This window comes from Balaenoptera borealis (assembly GCF_965194805.1).
Source record: "Balaenoptera borealis genome assembly, chromosome: 17".
Taxonomy (NCBI): domain Eukaryota; kingdom Metazoa; phylum Chordata; class Mammalia; order Artiodactyla; family Balaenopteridae; genus Balaenoptera; species Balaenoptera borealis.
This window is the reverse complement of record NC_138876.1, coordinates 8,296,995-8,320,825: the sequence shown is the minus strand read 5'-3', so window position 1 is coordinate 8,320,825 and position 23,831 is coordinate 8,296,995. Positions and strand designations below refer to the sequence as shown.

Sequence of the window (23,831 nt, the reverse complement as noted above, 5' to 3'; positions counted from 1 at the left end):
GCATGAGGCTTGGGCGAAGGTCTGGCCTGGAGATACATTTGATCATCACTGGCATGTCGGTAGTATTTTAAGTCATGGGGATCATGAGATCACCCACGGAGAGTGTGTAGGATGCAAATAGTAAAGGTCAGGGACAGATCTCTGAGGAATTGCAGTTTTTAAGGGAAGAGCAGAAGAGAAGCCAGAAGAGCAACTAGAAAGCTAGAAGGAGCAGGTGGTGTCATGGAAACCAGGGGTGGGGCAAGTGGTCAGTAACTTCAGGGAAGGTGGGGACTGAGAACATTCACTGGGTTAGTCATGAAGAACCCTTCGCAAATTTCACAAGGTGATGAGGGAAGAAACTACTTAGTAGTGATTTGAGAAAATGGAAACTACAAACTTTCCAAAAAATCTTGGCTCTGAAGAAAAAGAAAGAGATTGACAGCTAAAAAAAAGAATTGTAGAACACTTGTTAGTAGCTATCAGTGTTTAGGTCATGGCTCACCCATGATATTGTATTGAAGACAGCATACTCCCCCATACGTACCAGATTTTGCATGTATTTTCAGGGAAACGGACCCCCTTAAACCCAGACCCTAAGTTAAGAAACCTTGGGCTAGAGTAAAGGGTTGTTTTAACAATGGAGAAATGTGTGTACGTTTTTATGCAAAGAGTGAAGTGTCAGTGTCCAGGGGTAGACTGGGCATATAGGAGGGATGGGAGTGGGCCCGGATGGGGGGATAGTTGGTAGATGGATGTCCCTGAGGGGGTGAGGTCAAGCTCTCGAGCACCGATGGGGGAATTGGCCTCAAACAGCCACCCTTTCTCTGTTCAGGAGAAACAAAGAGGGAAAGATGGGACGGTTCATAGAGAGTAGATGGGGGGTGGGGAGTTGAAGCTGATGCTGATAACGGTCCCTCTTTCTCTGGGCGGCAAGAAGTCAGGCACCTGCTGAGAGTGCAGGGGTCATGGTGACACCTAGGCCTGGGGAGAACGGAAGAGAGAGAGGACTACATTGTCAGGCTGCGCTGAGACTTCAGTGGAGGCTGAAGAGCCAGAAGTTGTAAAGGCGCCAGTCTGTTTGTCTGTGGATATTTCTTTAGCCGTGCTCAGGCCAAGACAAGTTGCAGAGGCAGCAGGCCCATCGGATTAACCCGACGGGGAGGAAGGGGGGCTGAGGGCAGTGGCAGAAGGGAAGTTGAAATGATGGACCAACCAATCGGAGGCCTTGGTTTATGAGCCAGTGAAGATGGATAACATGGCGGGGGAGGGTGGGGTAAGAGAGTAGAAATCACAGTGAAATTAAAGAGCTGGTTTTAATGGAATAAAGTATAAAAATGCTAGAAGGAAGGAGGATTGTGGGATGTAACAGCAAGCGTCCCTTAGACAAGTAGGATTTACAGGGTGACAGAGCTCAGTGCCGTGCCAGGGTTTGGGATGCGATTGTGGAGGTACTTGGCTGGAGTGAATGCAAATACAGTTTTCTGGGATTAAAGAGGCCAGGAGACTGAGACCAGACTATGAAATGGGCCATCTACTTTCCCCATAGATGACAAAGTCCCCCAAGATTTTAGCAGGATTTGAGGTGAAGATGAAAATTACCAGCTGGCTGGCAAAGAATTTGAAGAATGTGGGAGAATGACCAGGCATCCCTAGTTGAGGATGAGGAGAAGTGCTAGAAGGTTTCATAGCTAGAAGATTGTGACTCAGAATGAGGGTAGGGGACATCATGGTAAGAACCCTTGTTTCCAGGACACAGTGGATAGGGGAGGATGAGAAAGGTTCGGGGATTCGCTGTGACAGCAGGGGAGGATTTCCGAGAGTGGCAGCTGCAGGAGGCTGGGTCAGGGGTCGGGTGAGACCACCTCCACGTAGAGGAGACAGGCAGGGCTTGGATTCTATCCTCGGACTGGAGGGCAGCTCATGTTTGCCAACTTTTCATTCTACCAAATAAGAACCTTTTTAAAAAAACAAAACAAACGAATCATTTTGTAAAAGCACATTAACATGCCAGGTTAGGAAGGAGAACTATCAACATGTCATAAAATTACAATATTTTACCTTCCAGATGGCATTTTCCAGATGACTCCTCATTCCTGGAAAAAGTACGAAAACTCCCTGTCAAGTTTCCTATTGGATTTTTGGTTCCCAGAATGTAGACCCTCCGTCCGTCATGGTACATAGTGACTGAACCCCTGTCCCTTCTGTCTCTGCCTTCGGGCCTGGGGGTCGCAAACCACAGCCTGCAGTCTGTTTCTGTGCAAGACTTGTAAGCTTAGAATGTGATATATATATAGATAACCTGCAGCAGAGAATGAATGTGGCCAACAATGCTTAAAATATTGATATTTACTATTTGGCTTCTAACAGGAAAGCCTTGCTGACCCCTGTCCTAGCCTGAAGATGTGCTGTCTTCTCCATCCTTCCTCCCAAGTCCCTGAATCATCAGAGTGGGTCTTTTCTGGTCCTCCTGGGCCCTATAACCAGACCTAACCCCCACTGTGCAACACTCTTGACCAGGAAAGTGAGGGGGTGGCAGCATTCCTATCAGTACTATTAATGCTCGTGTTTTGGTTGAAAATGCCCTGCTTTACAAGTAACAGTGTATACGCCCTTGTGCATTCAGCAGCACGGCAGAGCTAGAAGCTCTGGTTTTGGAGGTCAACACACAGAGGGTAAATCTTTAATAAATGTTACTGAGTACTTGTTCTGCTCCAAGCAGTCTGTAGGTATCAATCCATTCAGCCCTCACCCTCACCGTGTGTCCAAGGCCCACTGACTTTTTATGCCACCACACACACTGGGGACGATGATATGGTGTTGGGAAAACCAGATGGGAGGACCGGCACAGCTGCTTCCACCCCCTCCCTCAGGGAGGCTAGAAGGATCAATAGCAAGCTGTAACCCTTAGCATATGGGAGACCCTCTCTGTGACTCAGGTGACATCAGGTGACATGACTATTCCAGTTTACAGAGTACAATTTAGCCCATGTCGGAGCTGGCAGTGGGCAGAGCTGGGATTTGGGCAGGCAGGGTGCTCCCAGAGCGGTCCCTCCTTAAAATGTGCACACAGTGGTGGCCAGAACAGCCATCCACATGGCTGTGTGTGGATTAAATGAAACGACACACATAGCACATCGCAATGCATCTGGCAAATAGGAAATGGTTGGTAAACATTAGCCGTGGTAATATGTGTTATTTGACATGATAAGAATTATCATTACAGTCAGCATTTCTATGCAACACAGGGGTACAGCAGGCTCTCTGTGAGTCAAGGAATGGATGTTTTTACTGGATAGTCACTCACTGTATTAGTTCGGGCTGTGTAACAAAATACCACAATCTGGGGGCTTAAACAACAGAAATTTATTCTCTCCCAATTCTGGAGGCTGGTGGTCCAAGATCAAGGTACTGGCAGGGTGGGTCCTTCTGAGGGCTGTGAGTGAAGGATCTGTTCTGGAACCCTCTCCTTGGCTTGTAGATGGCAGTTTTCTCCCTGTGTCTGCATGTCATCTTCCTTTAATGTCCGTTTCTATGTCTAAATTTTCCCTTTTTATGAGGACACCAGGGACCATTCTAATGACCTCATTTTAACTCCATTACCTCTGTAAAGGTCCTATGTCCAAATAAGATCACATTCGGAGGTGCTAGGGGTTAGGATGAATTTGAAGTGTGAATCTTGGGATTGAGGGGGCACAATTCAACCCACAGTACTCACTGCCACCCCTCTGCTAAGCTCTGGAGGTGCAAAGTTAAAGTTGAAGGCATGCTTCCTGGGGAGCTCAAAAATAGGTATTTGGAGGCTGAACAGAGGTAAATACGTCTCTGGGTATTTTTCTAATGTTATAAATGTTAAAACGGGTCCAGTAGGGTCTGCTATGTCAGGCATTTCTCTCTGAAGGTATGCTAGACCAACATGGTCTGGCTCTGGTCACATTTTCATCTCTCAAATAGTTGCAAAATAACAAGGGACATCTTTTTTCTTCTTTCTGTTATCAAAGGAACATCTAGGTTTTGGGGGTTTTTTTTTTTTTTGAGTGTTAATGAGGGTAAAAATAGACCAGTGTGACGTGGTTCTCACTTGAAAGACGGTGTCTGGTGAGAAATCAGGATGTCTGAGTCTTGGTCCCATCCAATAATGACAGCACGCAAGTGTCTTCTACCAGCAAGATTTCGTGGCCGTAAAGCTGCGAAAGCAGCGTCAGCGAGTCTGTTATTCTCTGCTGACTCCAAGGTCACGGAGGCTTGCTGGTGCCTGAAATGGTTTTCCTGTTGAAAGGCTTCAAAGCGTTGATGTTTTTCCCCCGGCTGGCCTGGGCATGGAAACCACTTCCAGTATTTCCTCAAGCTTTTTCGATGTTCAGCACCTATCACTTCGATAAGCATTGAGGAGCAGAAAGGAATTCTTCTTGGTTCTGATTGCAAGAAGAACAATAAGAATCCTGGATTCTTTTCAGTGCTTTAGAGTGTCTACTTGTTATCTTCATTCCTGGTGATTCTTAAGAAAATCACATTGATCTTTTCTTTTAATAAATGGCTCTGTGATTATTTGAATGTCGGAGAGAAGGTCAGGCATTTGTGACTGGCTTGACATTTCTGCACTTTGATCTGATTAAAAAACTTTGAAAGGCTCTTCCCCCCTCCCCCCGCCCGTTTTTCAAATGAGAGGGAGGAGGGCCAGAGTGGGAACTCACCCTTGGTTACCCAGACAGCAAGCGAGACACCTGCTCCTCCTGGCTTAACACAGGTCTGTAGTTACGTGGGTGTTTGGTTTTTGTTTTGTTTTGTTTTAGCTATTTTTAACAGCTGAAATTACTCTATCTGAGCCTTGAAATCAAAATCAAACATTTCCTTCTTTAACTGATGTCTGTGTGGAAAGGAACAAAGGAAGGCAGGAAGACAGGAAGGCAAGAAAAGAGGAAGAAAGGAAGGAAGGGAGGGAGGAAGGAAAGGGAATTAAACACAGTTTTCCATATATTGGTGGAAATTTTCAAACATATTTTAGTCTAGTGATTTTTTTTAAGCTTAGTCTACATTAAAAGGGAATAATGCTGCCTGGAAGGGAATGGAAGTACCTTGCTATCACCCCAAGGCCTGCCTGTGCCCAAGGTTGCAGGCCGTGCTACCCCTCCCGGCCCCTCCCCTCGGCCCTGCCCACCCTCCGCAAGGCTTAGGTGTACGGGGGAGCATAATGGCACAAGGCTGTCCCGGGTTCAAATGCTGGCTCACTACCTTTCAGCTGTGTGGCCTTGGGCAAGTCATTGGCCCTCTCTGGCCCTCATTCACTTTTCTCTTCTGTAAAATAGGGATAATGTTGTCCATCTCAGCATTGTACTGTAAGACAGAATCAGATCATCTTGAATTTGCCGGCCCACTAGATGGTAGCACACGTTGCCAGTCCGTCCCCATCACAGAGGAAAGGTCTGTGTGACATGGGTGAGTCTCTCTTTCCTTCAGGGTCACCCTTTCCCCTCTGCTAATGGACAGGCAGGGCCACGTTCTTCTGAAGACGTGTTCTCCTCCAAGGTCTTCAGACCTGTTGGCGAACTATTTCATAGGTAGGTTGTTTACAGTATGAAAGAGTCATCAAGATTCCATACCATAACACAGGTTTGTGTCAAGGGCTGAGAGGGAGTGCATTTGCTGCTGGGAAGGAGGTCCCAGTCTACAGCCAGGCAGATGGAAACCACGCTGGCAGGGTCTGAGACCAGGCTCTGCCCTGTGACCTTGGGAGGAGCCCTGTGACCTGGGGGAGTGCCCTGTGACCTTGAGGAGTGCCACTGTGAACTTGGGGAGTGCCTCTGTGACCTTGGGGAGTGCCTCTGTGACCTTGGGGGGTGCCCTGTGACTATTCCTCCCGGTGGCTCATTGCCTCATCTGCTATGACTAGGATGGATCTGAGTTAACATAAGTAACTCAAATTATGTAGTAAAGCAACATCTCTTTCTACTTATGATTGTACAACGTGTTTGGTGTATGGGTGACCATGGCAGCACCCAGGCCCACCATGTGAAAGTGAGAGGGGTGCGATACAGCTGAAGACCTCAGCAGACTCGCCCTGTTACCCCGAGGACATTGGGCAGTGGGTGTCATAATCAGATTTGGAGGTGACCCCGGTTGCAGTGTGTCGATGGCCTGAGAAGGGATGAGGGGGCAGGTGACAGGGAGGCCTGTTTGGGTCTCAGTAACTGGAGCATGAGTAACTGGAGTGAAACTGATGAGGCCAGAATCTAGGTGGAAGAGAAAGGACAGTTCCCTGAGGGGCTGAGGAGGCGGAATTGCCAGGACAGAGTGAGGGAGAAGGTGATGAAGGCGGAGGGATTTCTGGGCTGGGCAGCAGGGTGGGTGGTGGAAGCGGTCCCCGAGGGAAGAAGGAGTGCGGCGTGGGAGCAAAGAGCAGGATGGAGGGAGGGGGCGGCGATAGGCTCACCTGGGGCGCGCTGGGCTCACCAATCCTTGAAGTGCTGCTGTTGCCGGAAGTCGCTGTATTCAGCAGCAGGCCTCCTGGTCGGGCACATGTCCTGCCTCCACTGTGCTAATGGCCTGACCGGGAGCCCTAGGGCCAGAGGCGGGAAGGGAGGTGCCGACAGAGGCCCTCCCGGGCAGGAAGCCAGGTGTCCTGGGACAAGGCTGGGGTGAGGGGATGAGGCGAATTCAGGAGGAAGGTTTTGAAATCACCAACAGTGATTTGTGCTCCTTTACCCCTTAGAGAACTTCCCCCAGCACCTCAGTCAGGCTCCTACCTCTATAGTTTCCAAAAGACAGTGACCCAAACACAGCAAGAACCCAGCAACTCGGCCCAGAGAGAATGGGAGCGGCTGATTTCACTAATCCTGCCCCAAGCAGGCTCTGTGCAGCTCACACACAGTAGCTCATTCATTCCCAATGGCCGTCTTAGAAGAGAGCATCTGGTAATATACCCATTTTACTGATGAGGAAACTGAAGCTCAGAGAGGGTGAGTGGTTTGCCCAGAGTCACAGAACTGTTAAGTGGAGGAGCTGGGATAAACTCTTGGAACCTGGCTTCTTAAGCAAGTACGTGTCACTTATGCCATCATGAGTTATTGCTGCTGGATGGCATGTATTCCCTAAAACTGGAATCTACTGTGGGCCTGTTTCCAAAGTAGCCACAGAGATATGAGCCTGAGCTTCAACTACGTCTGTGAGTTACATTCAGAGTAGGTTCAGGTCCTGTTAGAAAATAAATACACACAAATACAGAGCTTTCCTTTTGGTCAACTGTAACCATTTAAAAAATATAATGGGAAACAATCCCATTCCATTCTTAATGACACCGAAAATTAAACAGAATAAAATTAAAAATCTTTTTCTCAAATTAATTTTTCCAAATAACATCCACAAAATGTTTTCTTGAAACTTGACAAAGTGATTTTCAACTTCATCTGGTAAATAAACAACCAAAAAATATTTTTAAAGGAAAAATAATGTGGGAAAACTTTTACCATTTGACGATAGAATATAGTATAAAGTGACTCTAGTTTAAGCAGTTTGGGAATAGAGCCAGAATTAGCAGAGATGAATGAAAAAGAATTGGTACTCACCAAAGAAAACTCATTTACATATAAGGACTTAATATATGATAAACATGGCATTTCAAATTCAAGGGGAAGTGATTTTCTGATTTACTTATTTAGCTAGTTATTGGCCGCACTGGGCAGCTTGTGGCATCTTACTTCCCTGACCAGGGATTGAACCCAGACCACGCAGTGAAAGTGTTGAGTCCTAACCACTGGACTGCCAGGGAACTCCAACAATTTTCTTTTTTAAATAAGTGATGTTGACAATGCAGTCTGTAAAATATATTTTAAACAAAGGAAGAAAAAACTAATTAACAAACCACAGATGCTGCATTTCGGAGCAGACTATCCCTTTGGGTGAGTCTGAAAGCTGTCACCATCTCATGCACCCAGAGAGGAGGTCTGCCTTGGAGTAAATTGTGGATTCTGAAGCTGAAGGAGCGGGGCTCAAGCCCAAGCACTGCCACTTATCAGCTAAGCACTTTGGGTGTGTTTACTGGATGTTTCCTCATCTGTAAAATGTGCACAGTAGTGATGCCCACGGCACGGGTTATTGTGAACATTAAATAGCAATGGTATTGCGAGGTTCTTGGCAAATTAGTAAACTCTTGTGAAATGCTACCAAGATCACCCAGCTTTCACGCTTCACTATGCTTTTGCATTCACAAAGAACTTGTTCTGAGAATTTTCATGAGATGCATGTGGAACCCCGGATGTTAGATTCTGCATGGCAGCAATGGCTCATCCGGGGGTCCTGCCAGCCAGGGGAGGGGGACAGTTGCGGGGTGTGGCAGAGAGCTGACTCCAGGCCCTGGGATGGCGACAGATGAGCTGACTCTCACTTTGGAGGTGAAATTCACCCTTTAATTAGAGCGCTTTCCCCTAGACATCAACCTAAAGGTGGAGGGCAGCCAAGGCTTCCATTTTAAGACCATAATTGGCAAGTTCCGTCCTGAAATCCCATCATAACTCTTCTCTGAAATTGCACTGTGCTCACCATCTAAAAATATGCACCTCGGTTTGGCCACGTTGCAAAAATGCCACTTGTAATGACCATGAAAATAGCAACATGTGGAGGGTGCTTAAGGAAATGAAAGCCCAGGGTCTCTTACAGGGAAGCCAGGTCCCAAGTTCAGAAATACACGGTCGCGGTGAAGAGTGGCCCCCGCTTGCCACAACTAGAGAAAGCCCTCGCACAGAAACGAAGACCCAACACAGCCATAAATAAATAAATAAATAAATAAATAAATAAATAAATAAATAATTTAAAAAAAGAATCACTAGTGGGTCTGGAAATTAGTTTAAAAAAAAAAAAAAAGAAATACACGGCTCCAGATTCTGAGGATGGCCCTGCAGCTCTAGGACAGGTGTGGGGCTTTCACTTCCTCTTGCTGAGTCTACATGAAATCTGGTTGCATTATTTGGCCACCTCTCTGGATAAACCTTTTTTCTCGCTCTCTTTTTCTTTACTTTCTTCCTTCCTTCCTTTCTTTCTTTTTTCTTTTTTTTTTTGTCTATAAACAATGTTAAATTTATTAACAAAAGTCCCCTCACAGAGCAAACTTCAGATCTAGGTAGTTTCACTGACGAATTTTATCAAAGAATTCCATTCTTTCTCTTTCTTTCTTTTTCTTTCTTTCTTTCTTTCTTTCTTTCTTTCTTTCTTTCTTTCTTTCTTTCTTTCTTTCTTTCTTTCTTTCTTTCTTTCCTTCCTTCCTTCCTTCCTTCCTTCCTTCCTTCTTTCTTTCTTTCTTTCTTTCTTTCTTTCTTTCTTTCTTTCTTTCTTTCTTTCTTTCTTTTTCTTTCTTCCTTCCTTCCTTCCTTCCTTCCTTCCTTCCTTCATTGAAAAGAAGACTGGTGGTGCTGGATTGTTTTGCTACTTTATTTACCATTCTAATTTTAGTGATGCTCAGTGCTCTGGTGTCAAAGACAAGTTCAAGATAAAAATGACAGTCTTCCCCATATAGCTAAGAGCATGATGCTATCAAAGACAACGACCTTTTCCTACCTGGGGATAATTTTCTGGAGAGGATGCTCGACTCTGTAGGAAGCTCGGAGGGACGGAAGCAGCACTGGTTTACAGCCAGGAGGCCTGGGTCTGTCTCCGGCTTTGTCACTGTCCAGCTCCGCATTCCTGGAAAGTCACATAACCTCTTCCAGCTTCCGACTCCTCATCTGTGAAGGAGGCCTTAGAGTCCCTTCCCCACCCCCATCTGGGGCACTGCGAGGATCAAACATGATGATGTTTTACAGACAAGGAAACTGAGATGCTGGCGAATCACCCCCAAAGGGCCTGGGCGATAAGTGACGGCACTTTGTAAACTGTGAAATGTTACACCTAAGACTGCCATTGTGTTTTGCTAGCACAAGGTAGACACTCACAGATATTTGTCATAAGGGTGAACTACTACCGTCTTCTGGAAAAAAAAAAAAGTCAAAGACAGAAAGAAAAAATAAGTAGATAAATAGATTTTCTCCATTAACTATCAATGCTGTACCCACTGAACGGTTCCATACAGTATTCTGGTATTAGCGCTCCCAAGTGGTCATGGAGGCCTATTCTGGGAGGTGGCATCGCGCCTAGTTTGATGCCATTTGTGGACAGAATAATGCACTCATCCCCCTGGACTCACAGTCCTTCCTCACGGTGGAAGCTTGAGCCCCCCCCTGCAGGGTCACCTCTGTCCTCACAGGGACACAGGTGCTCTGGCAGATTTCTTCGCCTCTGCCAAGCACCTCTGTGGCCGCCACAACCAGATGTCCCTCCCTCTCGCTGTGACAGCATGTCCTGTGCAAGGACTGGGAAGCAGCAGAGTAGAGCAGTCGGAGGCACAGGCTCTCTGGATGCAGAGCCCTGCCTTCCATCTTGTTCCACTCCGAAAGCACAGCACGCTCTTGGACTAGCCGTTTTCACATCCCTGTGCCTCATTGTCTTCATCTTTTATAGAGGATGTCTTAGCTGGGGTTTTCCAGGAAACAGACTCTGAGATGGAGATTTGCATGCAGAAAGTTTAGCGCTCACTGCTCTTGGGAGCAACACCTGTGAGGAAGCGAGGGGGCAGAATTGGGCAGGGGGAGAAGTAGAACGTTGATGCAAACCAAACAATGGCCGCATTGATGCCTCAGTGAGCTGTGGAGCTGGGCCGGCCCTTGGGAGTGGTCCCATCTTGAGGCAAGGGGGCTGGGCCTTTGTATACCCACAGGGACTAGTTTGGGGAGGAAGGCTGACCCTGTGGAGGGGAGGCAGCTAGCCTAGACCTAGGTAGTTCCTAGAGAGGGACTCAGCTGGTAGCCCCGGCCATAAGCTTCCCAGCAGCTGGGAAATGAGAGCCTTGGTCCTGAAGGCAGCCCAGGCAGTACATCACAAAGCACCACATGAGGAACACTGACAAGCCTGTTATTATCATGGTTATTAGCGTTATTCTGACTTTTGCATTGTAACAACTGTACTACAGTGTTTGTCTTGTCATTTCACATTCTCTCCCTTCTACTGTGAGCTGCTCAATAGAAACGCCCATGCTTTTGTTGCTTTGGTTGCTTTGTTTTTCACCTCTGTATCCCTAGACTTGAGCACGGGACCTTGGCTCATATTAAAAAAACTCTTAAAAATCATAGTAGAATGGAGAGATGGATAAAGAAATGGGGTCACATGGGAACAGAGACCACCAGGAGGGAGCCCCTGGGCACCCTTTGGGGGCATCGGATGGCACTCCACTAACTGTCCCTGCTTTCCCTCCTAGTCGCTCTGGACTCATGGCAGTCCCTGGCCCTCTCTTCAGTAGTTGTTGATCCATCCATCCGGAACTTTGACGTTGCCCACATCAGCACCGCTGCCATGGGTGACTTCTCTGCTGCCCGAGACCGCTGTTTGTGGGGTAAGGGGAGTTTCCACCTCCAGGTAGGGGGTTGATTGGGATGGGACCCCTCTCACACAAGTGCTCCTCAAGATTCTGACCTCAAAAACACATAGGAGACCCCGAGATCACCTGGGGTGCCTGGCTGGAAGGAACTCACCTCGGGGAGAAGACCCTGGTGGGGGGACTCTGCTCTGTAGTCTCCTCATCCTCCTGCAGGGTTGGCCATGGTCAAGGTCTCCAAGGGCCTAAGCCAGCCAGAAAATGCGCAACATTGAACCAGGTCAGAGGAAGATCAGAGGAAGGATCTCGGGGGTTAGTCTGAGATGGAGGAGATGCGTGGAAGCTGTGACGGCTGTCCTCAGGTTACAGGTGGGCCGTCATGGCCAGGAGGAAGGATATTGTTCTGGCCAAGCTCATGGGACAAGCAAAGACCTATGGGTAAAACTCAAATTTCAAGAGACATTTTTCAGTGCAATATGAAGAACTTCCTAATAGGCAAAGCTGTCCACAAATGCCTACTTCCGTTACAGGGTTTCAGTCACTGGTATTTAAACAAAAGCTAGGTGACCATATGATCAGAATGTTCTACAAAGGCTTCACCTTGTGAAAGAGGCCAAGAGTGGGTAACATTTACACTTCTTCAATTCTGAGATTACATGGATCCCCTCCCCTACAAGGTTGGATACCAATAGGCACATATTACGGCCAGGGCCACCATGTACAGCTGTATAGGTTGTACATCACGCAATTCTGGGTGGTGCCACAGCACAGAGACTGGGCCATGACTAAGGCCTTTAGGCAAATGCATGACTTGCTCAATCACATGAAGCAGCACTACTTTCAGAGCTGTTCTTAAGACTGAATACCCTAATGCCATGAATCTTTTAAACAGTCTAGGGCATGACCTGGTACACATGGGAAAGGTCATAACCCCTGACGGAAGGTGGTGGGTGTGATGGGGTGGGGGAGGCAGAGGGAGATGAGGCTGAAGAGGAAGGCACGGGCTGGAGCGTGAAGAGCCTTGTCTGGTATGACTTCAATCGGAGAATGACAAGAGCACATTTGTGAATAAATAAACAACCAATATCCGGACTGCTGTGTGGAAAATAGATTGATGGGAGGGTTGGGTCCTCCACCACCACTGTTTTCTTCCCAGCCCCTAGCACTGTGCCTGGTGTTTAAATGAAGAAGTGAGTGTTTGTATAGATGGATGCACGCATGCGTAATTGGATGGATGAATGGATGATGCATGGGCGAACGTACAGATTCATGAGGCATGATTGGATGGAAGGATGGCTGGCTGGCTTGTCCCCTTGGAAACTTTGACTTCGGGCTGACCCTGAAGGAGGATGAGGAGACTGCAGCAGAGAGCCCACCCAGGGTCCTCTCTCCCGGGTTAATTATTTCCTGCTGGGCATCCCAGGTTATCTTGGGATGAATGGAAGGGTGGGTGGGTGGATGATACACAGATTTATGGATGTAAAATTGCATGAATGGATAGATGGATGATGCTTGGATAGATGGAAGGATGCATGCATGGATTCATGGACGCATGATTGGATGGTAGGATAGATGGATGGATGGATGGATGGATGGATTCATGGACGCATGATTGGATGGTAGGATAGATGGATGGATGCATGCATGGATTCATGGACGCATGATTGGATGGTAGGATAGATGGATGGATGGATGGATGGATGGATTCATGGATGCATGATTGGTTGGTAGGATAGATGGATGGATGGATGGATGGATTCATGGATGCATGATTGGTTGGTAGGATAGATGGATGGATGGATGGATGGATTCATGGACGCATGATTGGATGGTAGGATGGATGGATGGATGGATGGATGGATGGATGGATTCATGGATGCATGATTGGTTGGTAGGATAGATGGATGGATGGATGGATGGATTCATGGATGCATGATTGGATGGTAGGATAGATGGATGGATGCATGCATGGATTCATGGACGCATGATTGGATGGTAGGATAGATGGATGGATGGATGGATGGATGGATTCATGGATGCATGATTGGTTGGTAGGATAGATGGATGGATGGATGGATGGATTCATGGATGCATGATTGGTTGGTAGGATAGATGGATGGATGGATGGATGGATGGATTCATGGATGCATGATTGGATGGTAGGATAGATGGATGGATGGATGGATGGATTCATGGACGCATGATTGGATGGTAGGATGGATGGATGGATGGATGGATGGATGGATGGATTCATGGATGCATGATTGGTTGGTAGGATAGATGGATGGATGGATGGATGGATTCATGGATGCATGATTGGATGGTAGGATAGATGGATGGATGGATGGATGGATTCATGGATGCATGATTGGTTGGTAGGATAGATGGATGGATGGATGGATGGATTCATGGATGCATGATTGGATGGTAGGATGGATGGATGGATGGATTCATGGACGCATGATTGGATGGTAGGATAGATGGATGGATGGATGGATGGATTCATGGATGCATGATTGGATGGTAGGATAGATGGATGGATGGATGGATGGATTCATGGATGCATGATTGGATGGTAGGATAGATGGATGGATGGATGGATGGATTCATGGATGCATGATTGGTTGGTAGGATAGATGGATGGATGGATGGATGGATTCATGGATGCATGATTGGATGGTAGGATAGATGGATGGATGGATGGATGGATTCATGGATGCATGATTGGATGGTAGGATAGATGGATGGATGGATTCATGGATGCATGATTGGATGGTAGGATGGATGGATGGATGGATGGATTTGTGGATGCATGATTGGATGGTAGGATGGATGGATGGATGGATGGATGGATGGATTCGTGGATGCATGATTGGATACATGACTGAGGTGATCTCTCAGGCCCAAGCCCCACTCATCTCCTCCTCTGCAGAATGCTCCCATCACCAAGCCTGCGTTGTCACCACTCTGCAAGCCCAACCTGGCGCTGTGAGGTGCATGTTCTATGCTGATACCCAGAGCTGCACGCACAGCTTGCAGGCCCCAAACTGCCAACTTCTGCTCCGTGAAGAGGCCACCCACATCTACCAGAAGCCAAGTGAGTGCTGGCCTGTGTCTTTGCAGCCATTCCTGAGGGCCTGGGTGTGGCTGGGAGCGACTGTCCAAGCACCTGGTGACTCATGGGCAGTGGCTTTTGAGGTTCTTAAGGGAAAGTCGGTCAAAGTCATCCTAGGCTCTGTGGCACTCACATGGGATGGACTGAAGGAAGGTGAAAAACCCTGCTTCTGACCTAGAACTTCTCTGCACCGCCTTTACTCATTACTTCCTTTGAGTTATAGAAGCCATTTTGGCCTTTGCATTTCTGAGTAAAATAATTAAATAGGCCACTTTTTAACTACTATTTTAGAATTTAGAAAGTTGTTTCACATGCCTTATCCCATTTGATACTCACACTATCCTGTGAGGTGGCAAGATAAGGGTTTTATCCCCGTCTTAGAGATCAGGAGACTCTGGTCCAGGGAAGTTAAGTTACTTCTCTGATTTCACACAGCTAGCGATGACAGAACGGGGACTTGGAACCAGATCTCCTATCTCTAGAGGCAGTCCTCTCCCACAAAACCGCATCGCCTGAAGACCACACCACAGTGCCCGGAGAGAGCAGCTGCTTCCAGCTCGGTTTAGTTTAGAAACATTCAGTAACGTGCTATTATGTGTCAGCCCTTGTGTTAGGTGCTGGGGATACAGGGGTGAAGCAAGCAAGGAGAGAGCAGCATATAAATGCATCCCTAAGTGACCTAATAAGAGCTGTGGAACAGGAAACATGGGAATCGAGGGCCTGAGGGCCCCATTATACATGCTTATGGGATGAAATGAATAATTTTTTAGAAATGCTGGCCATGTCTGCCATCTTATCTTCAAGAGCAGATGTCAGCAAACTCTTTCTGTAAAGGGCCAGATAATAAATATTTTAGGCTTTACAGCCACAAATCTCTGTTACAGCTACTCAACTCTGCTGTTGTAGCAGGAAAGCGGCCACAGACAATAACAATCCACAGGCATGGCTGTGTGCCAATAAAACTTTATTTACAAAACCAGGTAGCAGTGGGATTTGGGCCCACCCTGTCCTTGAGCATTAACGGTCCTTCAGGCCTGTCTGGATCCAGTGATGTCTCCTCTGCCCCCTCCTCCACCTCAGCCTTTAGATCTGGAGAGGGTCCCCAGGGCTGGGAGTGCTTTGATTCCCATAAACTGAGGTCTTGGGCCCTTAATCTCAAGGCTTGTCTTCTCTCAGGACGTTTATATCATTCAGTCGAGTTAGATAGATTTCACCCATAGTGTAGCTAATCTGCACGGTAGTCCTGCTGAGAAATGCCTTCAGTTTGAGGTCTGAGTTCTGTAAAACAAATCCGACTGCTTCTCACTTAATTCTGTGTGTCTCAAATTCAATGTGAAATGCTCACTTTCCAGCAGAAGATGCACGCCCACATTTATCTACATAGATGTTATTTGTTTGCACCTAATGTATATGTAGAGCTACAGATAACTTTCTTAATCCAGAGAGTCACAGGGCCTAAATATGTGGGTATTCTGAAAAGAATCCACATTTCTGCAAAAGATTCCAAAGGGAGAAATGCACATCAAACATTTTCCCCATGTTGGATCTCTTTCAGTCTGGGATTCACTGGGCAGCCTCTGGAGGGAGGCTTAAATACCACCGTCTGTGGGAAAGCAAGCTTGCCTTCCCTCGAAATTCTTTAGCTTTTACATTTTCTGTCTTCACTCCCTGCTTCAGATGCTGCCACATTGGTGAAATGTGGCTGTTTCCTGCAGAGCTGACCTCAGATGGTTTGCTACTTTAGCGCCCACAGTCCTGAATGCTGGCCTGAGAGCCTGTGATTTGCAATTGAAACAGGAAATCTTGTGAGAAGGAAAGAACTGTGGGAGTGAGAGCAGTCATGATTTGTGATCAAGGCCAGATTACAAATCGGCAACTGTTTCTTTCCATCCTGAGTTTCCATTTTGAGTTCTAACTCACATGCCAGTGTTTATGCAACAGAGAAGTTTTCACTCAGTTTCCTTCCTTCCTTCCTTCCTTCCTTCCTTCCTTCCTTCCTTCCTCCCTCCCTCCCTCCCTCCCTTCCTCCCTCTTTCCCATTCACTCATTCATGTGTTGATCTCCTGTCATTTGCCAGGTACTGGGCTTGGGACATTACAGGCATTGTGTTATTTATTCCTAACATCTTTGCATTGTAGGGACTGCTACTGTTCCTATTTTGCAGATGGGAAAATTGAGGATGAGAAGAATTATAGAGGTTTTCTAAAGGAGCTGGTCCATAACACAAAACACAGACCTGCTGGACTCCTCAGACCATCCATCGTTTCCTCCTCACCACATTGACCCTCAGTGGCCTGGAAGTCATGAGTGCACATCACGCCAGGGAGTCTCGGCCCCGGCACCACTGACATCTGGGACCAGAAAGCTCATTGTGGGGACCGATCTTCTCTATTGCAGGGTGTTTAGCAGCTTCTCTGGCCTCTACCGTATGAGATACCAGTAGCTAGTATCCCTCGCCAACCCTTATGACAACGAAAAACGTCTCCAGACATTGTCAAATGTTTCCTGGGGTCAAAACCACCTCTAATTGAACCACTGCATGGTACCAAGCTTTGAGGAATGGATAGACTTCCTCCTGTTTGTCTGTCTCTCTGCCTCCTCTCCCAGGCTCACGTTTGGTCATCCTATATGTGTATTTTAAATAGACAGAGCTGCAGACAAAGCTGCAAAGCTTTCTCTCTCCATCGGCCCACAGAGAAGCAGAGCAAACCAAACACACATGTTGGAAATAATGAGAGACCCCCCGCTTGACACACACACAGACACACACACACACAGACACACACACACACACACAGAATCTCTTCACCAGTGTTGGTTTCCTCCGTGCAAGGCCCTAAGGCCTGTGGGGAACCAGGCACATGCCTGTCTTAAGTCCCTGAAAATGGCATCTGGCACTGAGCCGGGGCCCAACAGAAGTTTACTGAACCAATGAGTGAATGTGAGAAATATAGTGGAGGAGATAAGACAGGGCTGAAGAAAGGCTGATGAGTGTCTGGAGATGAGCACTGCAGGGGGGGGGACGGAAGGCCTGTGGAGCACAGCGCAGGGTGGCCGGCAGCACCGGCGTGAACTCGTAGACCAGCTGGGATCCGGACGTGAGCAAAGGGGGATGGCCACTGCACACCTGGGCCGAGGCCTGGCCTTGACCCTTTGTGGACCTCTGACCCTGTGGTCAGAGTTGGGGTTCAGAAAAGTATAGCTTTGAATCCTACATCACTTTGAAGTCCTGACAGCTGCCCACCCCCAGACTCTAAACCTATTTCCTCCCCAGTGAAATACAAGTACCAGCTCTGCAGTGCCTTAGCTGCAATTCTGAAATCCAAACGCTCTAAAAGTCAGAAAAAAACAATTTTTTGTAAGTTTGTGGCAAACTCGTTTGGTGGCAATATCTGACCTGAAGTGACCGAAGAAATGATATTATGTGTTCATCCCTCTTAGTAGGAATAACCTATACATTTCATCCCAGAAGTAACTGGTGTGTCTGTTGATGGGTCTCCACTCCACACCCCCATGGAGGACTGAACCTTGCACGTTCTGTGCCCCTCTGTTCTTTTTAAAATCCAAATAATTCTGAATTGTGGTAACATCTGGCCCCAGGGTGCTGAGTCAGGGGCTGTGGGCCTGGGTTATCTCTGGGAAGAACTTGAGATGGCGCATCTGGGGGAGGGATTGCTCAGTGCCCGGGGAAGATCAGGTGTCTTTGCTGGGTTTCTTTTCTTTTTTTTTTTTTTTCCACATTTAACACTAGCATGACTAGACTTAAGCTATTGGGGCCTGAATGAATAACTAACATTTTTTTTTTTTAATGCAGAAAGCAGTGTTTGGGCTTTTAGATTCGTTTCTTAAAGTACATTCGGAATACCTGTGAATAGAGCACCAGCTGCTTTCTCTCCCTCCCCCCTCCCAGACATCCCTCTGCTCGGCTTCGGGACATCTGCACCTTCTGTGACCATCACCACCCACGGCCGGCTGCTGGGCAGGTCCCAGGCCATCCAGGTGGGCACTTCATGGAAGCAAGTGGACCAGTTCCTGGGAGTTCCGTATGCCACCCCGCCCCTGGCAGGAAGCCGCTTCCGGGCCCCGGAGCCCTTGAACTGGACAGGGTCCTGGGATGCCACCAAGCCACGGTAAGGGTGGAGTGGAGTACATTTTGGGGGATGCCCAGGGAAGCCCTCTCTCATTCTAAGCCTTCAAGATGAGACTTGATAACAGACCAGTGCATTCGAATTTGAGCCACGCGTGGAGCAGGGGTTATATTTGTTACGATGGTGTTGAGTGCTTTGACACATGAACTCCCACCTGTCGGTGACTTAACATTGTCTTGGTCCCGCACAATCCCTTTGGTGATGGAGGGGCAGGTGGGCTTTGCTCCGTGCAGTAATGCGGGCACCCAGGCTGATGTGCCTTCTTCAGCGCAAACCTTCTAAGGTTCCTTCTAGGGGCCTTCCTTGACTTTGCATCCAGGAAAGAGAGGCTGTGGAAGAGTCTGCAGGGGAGGGTTCCATGGGCCACAGCTGCAGGTGGGGCGTGCATTCATCACGTGCCCCGGTGTGGCGGTGACCAGGACTCAGCCTCCCGGCCACTCCTGACTTCAGTGGGGCTGAGAAGTAAGCAGAGAAGGAAAAACACATGAGCTAGTGAAAAAATAATTTAAAAGGACTTTGATTCCCCCAACAGGAACAATATTAAAAGGAATTTTCAAAAAAGGGGAAAAAATGGAATATCTTATTTTCCTTCCTCATCAACTGCTTTCAATTTTGCCCATTCCCTCCCATGCATATACCACTGTAAAGAGTTGACAGATTGGATACGATCTTGTGATTTTTCTAATTAAAGCGTGTTCAGAGCGCCTGTGGAAAGAGCACCCATGTCGCCCTCTCCCATCCCCACGGCCTTTCCCCTTCCCACAGGGGTCCGTAGCTCTGTCTCAAGGCAGCCGCATTCTCCCGGTCCATCGCTCCCATGGCTGGCTGCCGGTCAGGTCTGCAGGCCCAGGGACAGATAGAGGGACGAGCTGGGGGCTCTGGACTGCTCCAGGCAAAGCAACAATGAAGACTTAAACCAGGACAGTGGCAGAAAGATGCAGAAAGTCATGAATAAGTCTCCACCCTTGGGCAACCAGGGAAACAAATATGGACTAATTAGAACACTTTAGCGTGTTAGGATACACCCATTGGACAGATGAGGTGGTTGAGGCTTTTGAGTGGAGAGTAGTTGGAGAGCTAGGTTCATCAGAGCCCAGTGCTAACAAGGCCTGGGCGGGTAACCATCGTGCCTCCATTAGATGTGTCCCAGATGCAGTCTCAGCTCTTATGCCAAGAGATGTTCCAACTGGCACACTTGGACCCTGTACTGATGTAGAAAGCAGGCTGGGACACCTTATCCCAGCAGGTCTGCTCACTTGGAGCCAGGAAGGGCCCAGGTTGCAGGTGACACACATTTTCCTCTTTATCCGGGCATCCTTCTTTCTGGGCCAGCCCTTTGTCCCTGTAGGATGTTCCTCAGGCCCGTGGTAGAGAGAGGGATGGCATGCTGCTGTTTCCACCGTTTACTCACCAATCCCATTAACCATTTCCTGAAGCTGCCTGATTGCTGGCGGGCCGCCGGGCTTTTGGAATGGGGCAGTTGGCTCTGCCGCCGCTGATGGGAAGGGGGCTGGGACTTGTCCCTTTGGTTTTTTTCCCTGCAAGTCATGCCTTCTGTCTGTACCCGCAGGGCCAGTTGCTGGCAACCAGGCGTCAGGACGCCTTCGTCCCCCGGGGTCAGCGAGGACTGCCTGTATCTCAATGTGTTTGTCCCTCAGAACGTGGTGAGTGCTGCAGCCCTTGCTATGTTTGCCCTGAAAACCGCCCCATTAGAAATCCCCAGCCCCAGAGCGGCCAGCACGGTCCGCGCTGCGCTCTCCTGGTGGGTTCTTGGCTTCCTGAGGCCTGAGTGGCTGAGAGCAAGCCCGGGTCCCCCACGGCCTCACCTGATCTCCCGCACGGGAGCACGTGCACGGCTCTCCTGCTCCGGTCCCCTAAGAAGTATCCATAAAGCGCCAGTCACAGGAGGGGCCGTCTCAGTGGGAGGCAGCTATGAACAAAGCCAGGCGGCCACCCTTGGGGGGGCTTACATTTCAGTGGCAGGAGCAGAAATAAACAGAGAAGCAGATAAATATATTGGACAACTGTGGTATTGATATGGTTGTGAAGAAAAACACAGCAGGGGAGGAGACGGAGAGACAGGAGGAGTGAGGTGGTGATCAGGAGGGCCCGCCTGAGCAGGGGTGCGGAGGAGGACGGGTGAGGACCAGCTGGTGACGCAGGGCCCCCTGGAAGGCCATGGGCTAGGGAAGTGTGGAGCTGGATCAAACTAATCCGCAAATGAGGAAACCAGTGGCTCTTCTTGGAGAGACCCTTGGAGAGACCCCCCTAGGGGGTATTTCTTTCCATGTGGTCTCTCATTCGAGGCAGTTCTAGAGGGTGAGGTTTGGGAGGTGACCCTGCCTTTGGTGAGGCCCTGTTTTGAAGGCTGTATCTGCCTAAGTAGCAGCTATGATCCTGATGTTGAGTGTTTGAGTTTCCTGTTTTGGGGGAAGGGTCAGAGCTCATGAGAGAAAACAGAACTGATGAGCCTTAGGAAACGTGAGTTTCTGGTGACGCCAACCCTGTACTGACAGATCCCATGGTACGTGTGACTGTGCCACCGCTTCCTGGTCCCCTACTTTACCAGCAGTGAGAGGCGATGTACTTTGGAGGTTTGGTCACAGCAAGCTGACCTGAGTAAGCTTTGGAACAAGGGCGCCTAAATGTGCAGGCTCTCCTGGGCTGCGTGAATGGAAGTATTCTCTCTTGCTCGTGTGCTACTCAATAAAAATAACTCAGGGTACTTTGAAGAGGGGGATACAGGGCCTGTCCCTGACCTCTCTGGTGGCCCACAGCAAATGAAACCAAGGCCACCTGAGCTGGCCTTTTTCTATGGCATTTAAAAGGCCTCCTATTGGAAGAATCAACAAGCCCACCAAGTGGTGACACCTACGAGAAGGAGTGTCCCAGAGGGAGGGAGGGGGGCTGGGGTCAGAATTCTGCTCGGTCCCTTCCTCTCTGTAGACGTTTCAAGAAGCCACTTCACCGCTCTGAGCCTCTGTTTTCACACCTGTAGAATGGGGGTGCTTAGAGTCGTCTACCTTGTGAGGCGGAAGCTCTAATCAGACGTTCTAGGTGAGCACACTTAGCACGGCACCCACCCGGGCAGGCCCTTGGTCAGTGTTTGCTGTTGGTGTCGGAGCCCAGGGCACATGGAGTAGAGAAGTCACAGCCCAGGGCTTCAGGGCCTGAGTGAGCGAGAGCCGCGTGGGGCCTTGCATTCACCTTGGCCTGGGGCGAGCTGTCAGATCCCCTAGACGGAACCCACTATTCTGATAGGAAGGGGTCAACCTGGGGTCAACCTGGGTTCAGACACCAGCTCTGCTACTCGTAGCCATGTGATCTGAGGCAGGCGCTTTAACGTCAGCAGGCCTCTGCTTCCTCATCGGTAAAATGGGAGTAACGACAACACGCCAGCCTCACGGAGCTGTTTGAGGACTGAATAGATGACACACGCAGATAGTCAGCGTGGTGCCTGGCGCTCAGTCGGGCTTAACAAAGGTGCTCTGTGTTAACAAGATGGGGTTCCAGGCACGGTGACCAAACTCAAGGACTCCCCAAGGAGGACACAGAACCGTCTTCCAGAATAAACGTGGGCCAGGAGCTGGGCTGCTGGGAGACCACGTGGCTGCATGAGACAGGTCCCCGGCCCACTTGGCAGCGTGGGCAACGTGTCTTCACTTTTTATGGCGCTCAGGGTCCTCATCCGGGAGATGGGTTTTGCTCCTTTGCTCAGTCTGCTCTATCAAAGTACCACAGACTGGGGGGCTGAAACCACAGAAGTGTATTTTCTCATGATTTTGAAAGCCAGAAGTCCAAAATCAAAATGTCTACAGGTTTGTTTCCTTCTGAGGCCACTCTCCTTGGCTTGTAGATGGTCATCTTCTCCCCCCTGTGTCTCCACAGGCCTCTCCTCTGTGTGCATCTGTGTCTAAATTTCTTCTCTGTATGAGGACGCCAGTCCTATTGGATTAGGGCCATCTTGTTACAGGACTTGTCTCCAAACACAGTCACATTCTGAGGCAGCCAGGGTTAGGGCTTCAAGATGTGAATTTGGGGGGCACACAGTTCAGCCCCTAACTGAGACTAAATATGCCTACAGGGCAGAGGTGAAGGAAGAGTCGTGCGTCGCCTCACAGTCGGGCACCTGCATGGGGAAGGCGCCCTCACCGAGCTCTGGTGGGGTGAGAGTGGCCGCCTGGAGCTCCCACATTTCTCCAATCCCTACAGGCCCCCAGCATGTCTGTGCTGGTGTTCTTCCACAACGCCGCAGAGGGCAGGGCCAGCGGGGGCCAGCCGGCCGTGGACGGCTCCTTCTTGGCTGCTGTTGGCAACCTCATCGTGGTCACTGCCAGCTACCGAGTGGGCGTCTTTGGCTTCCTGAGTTCCGGTGAGTTGCTGGCGTTGGTGGGGACCGCTGACCTCCTGAGCCGGGTGTGTTCTTTGTGTGCGTTTAGTCCTTTCTTCCCAAAGCCCCATCCCTTCCCGGCCCGCAGCCCTCCTCCAGCCCCCTGAGCAGGGAGTGGTATGACCAGTGCATTCACGAGACCCTCCAGCCATGCTGGTGCCCATAGATGAGAGTCACAGTTACTACTGATTACACTTATCATGTGTCTGAAGCTGTTCCAAGTACACGTTTTATCTTGTGATATATCTGTGCGTGCACGTGTGTGTACCGAGACGCCAGAGGGCTAGACCCTTGCTCAAGCTCACGTGGTCAGGAGAGAGCAGAGCCAGGATTCACCACCAGGGTCGACCTGCCCTGGAGACTCTAAGGCGTGGATTAGAGCTCTTGGGCCCTCAGGGAGCCATTTACTGGAGTGAGGGCTGCATAGACAGTGATTTCTGATTCCCCTTGAATTCCAGCGTCACTTGTGAACATCCGGCCTGTCCCCTATCTATCCAGTCACAGATGCCTTTATCACTCTGGTTATGCCCTCCACCTTCCCCACCAGCCCACAGGCAGAATTGAGGCTTGGACCAATCCCAGTGTCATCTACCCACGTCTTTTCCTCCATCTCCCCACCCCCCCGCCCCCAAACCCCCAGTGGTAGGGCAGTTGTTTGACAGGCAGACATGGCAGAAGGCAGACACACTGGTCTGGGAATCTGAAGAGCCAAGGGTTGTCTGTGTGACCTTGGATAAAACGCTTCCTTTCTCCAAGTCTCAGTTTTCTCCTCTGTAAAATGGGAATAATTTTACCCAACTTCCA

General features: G+C 49.0%; 1 protein-coding gene across 1 annotated transcript in view; it reads left to right on the top strand.

The window, feature by feature from the left end:
• Positions 1-23,831, top strand: part of TG (thyroglobulin) — a 247,226-nt gene that overhangs the window by 116,335 nt on the left and 107,060 nt on the right. Inside the window, exons 36-40 of the mRNA XM_082363748.1 lie at positions 11,258-11,392; positions 14,307-14,471; positions 18,400-18,619; positions 20,208-20,301; positions 22,850-23,009. Coding sequence (XP_082219874.1) covers positions 11,258-11,392; positions 14,307-14,471; positions 18,400-18,619; positions 20,208-20,301; positions 22,850-23,009 — 774 coding nt within the window. The remainder of the gene's footprint in view (positions 1-11,257; positions 11,393-14,306; positions 14,472-18,399; positions 18,620-20,207; positions 20,302-22,849; positions 23,010-23,831) is intronic.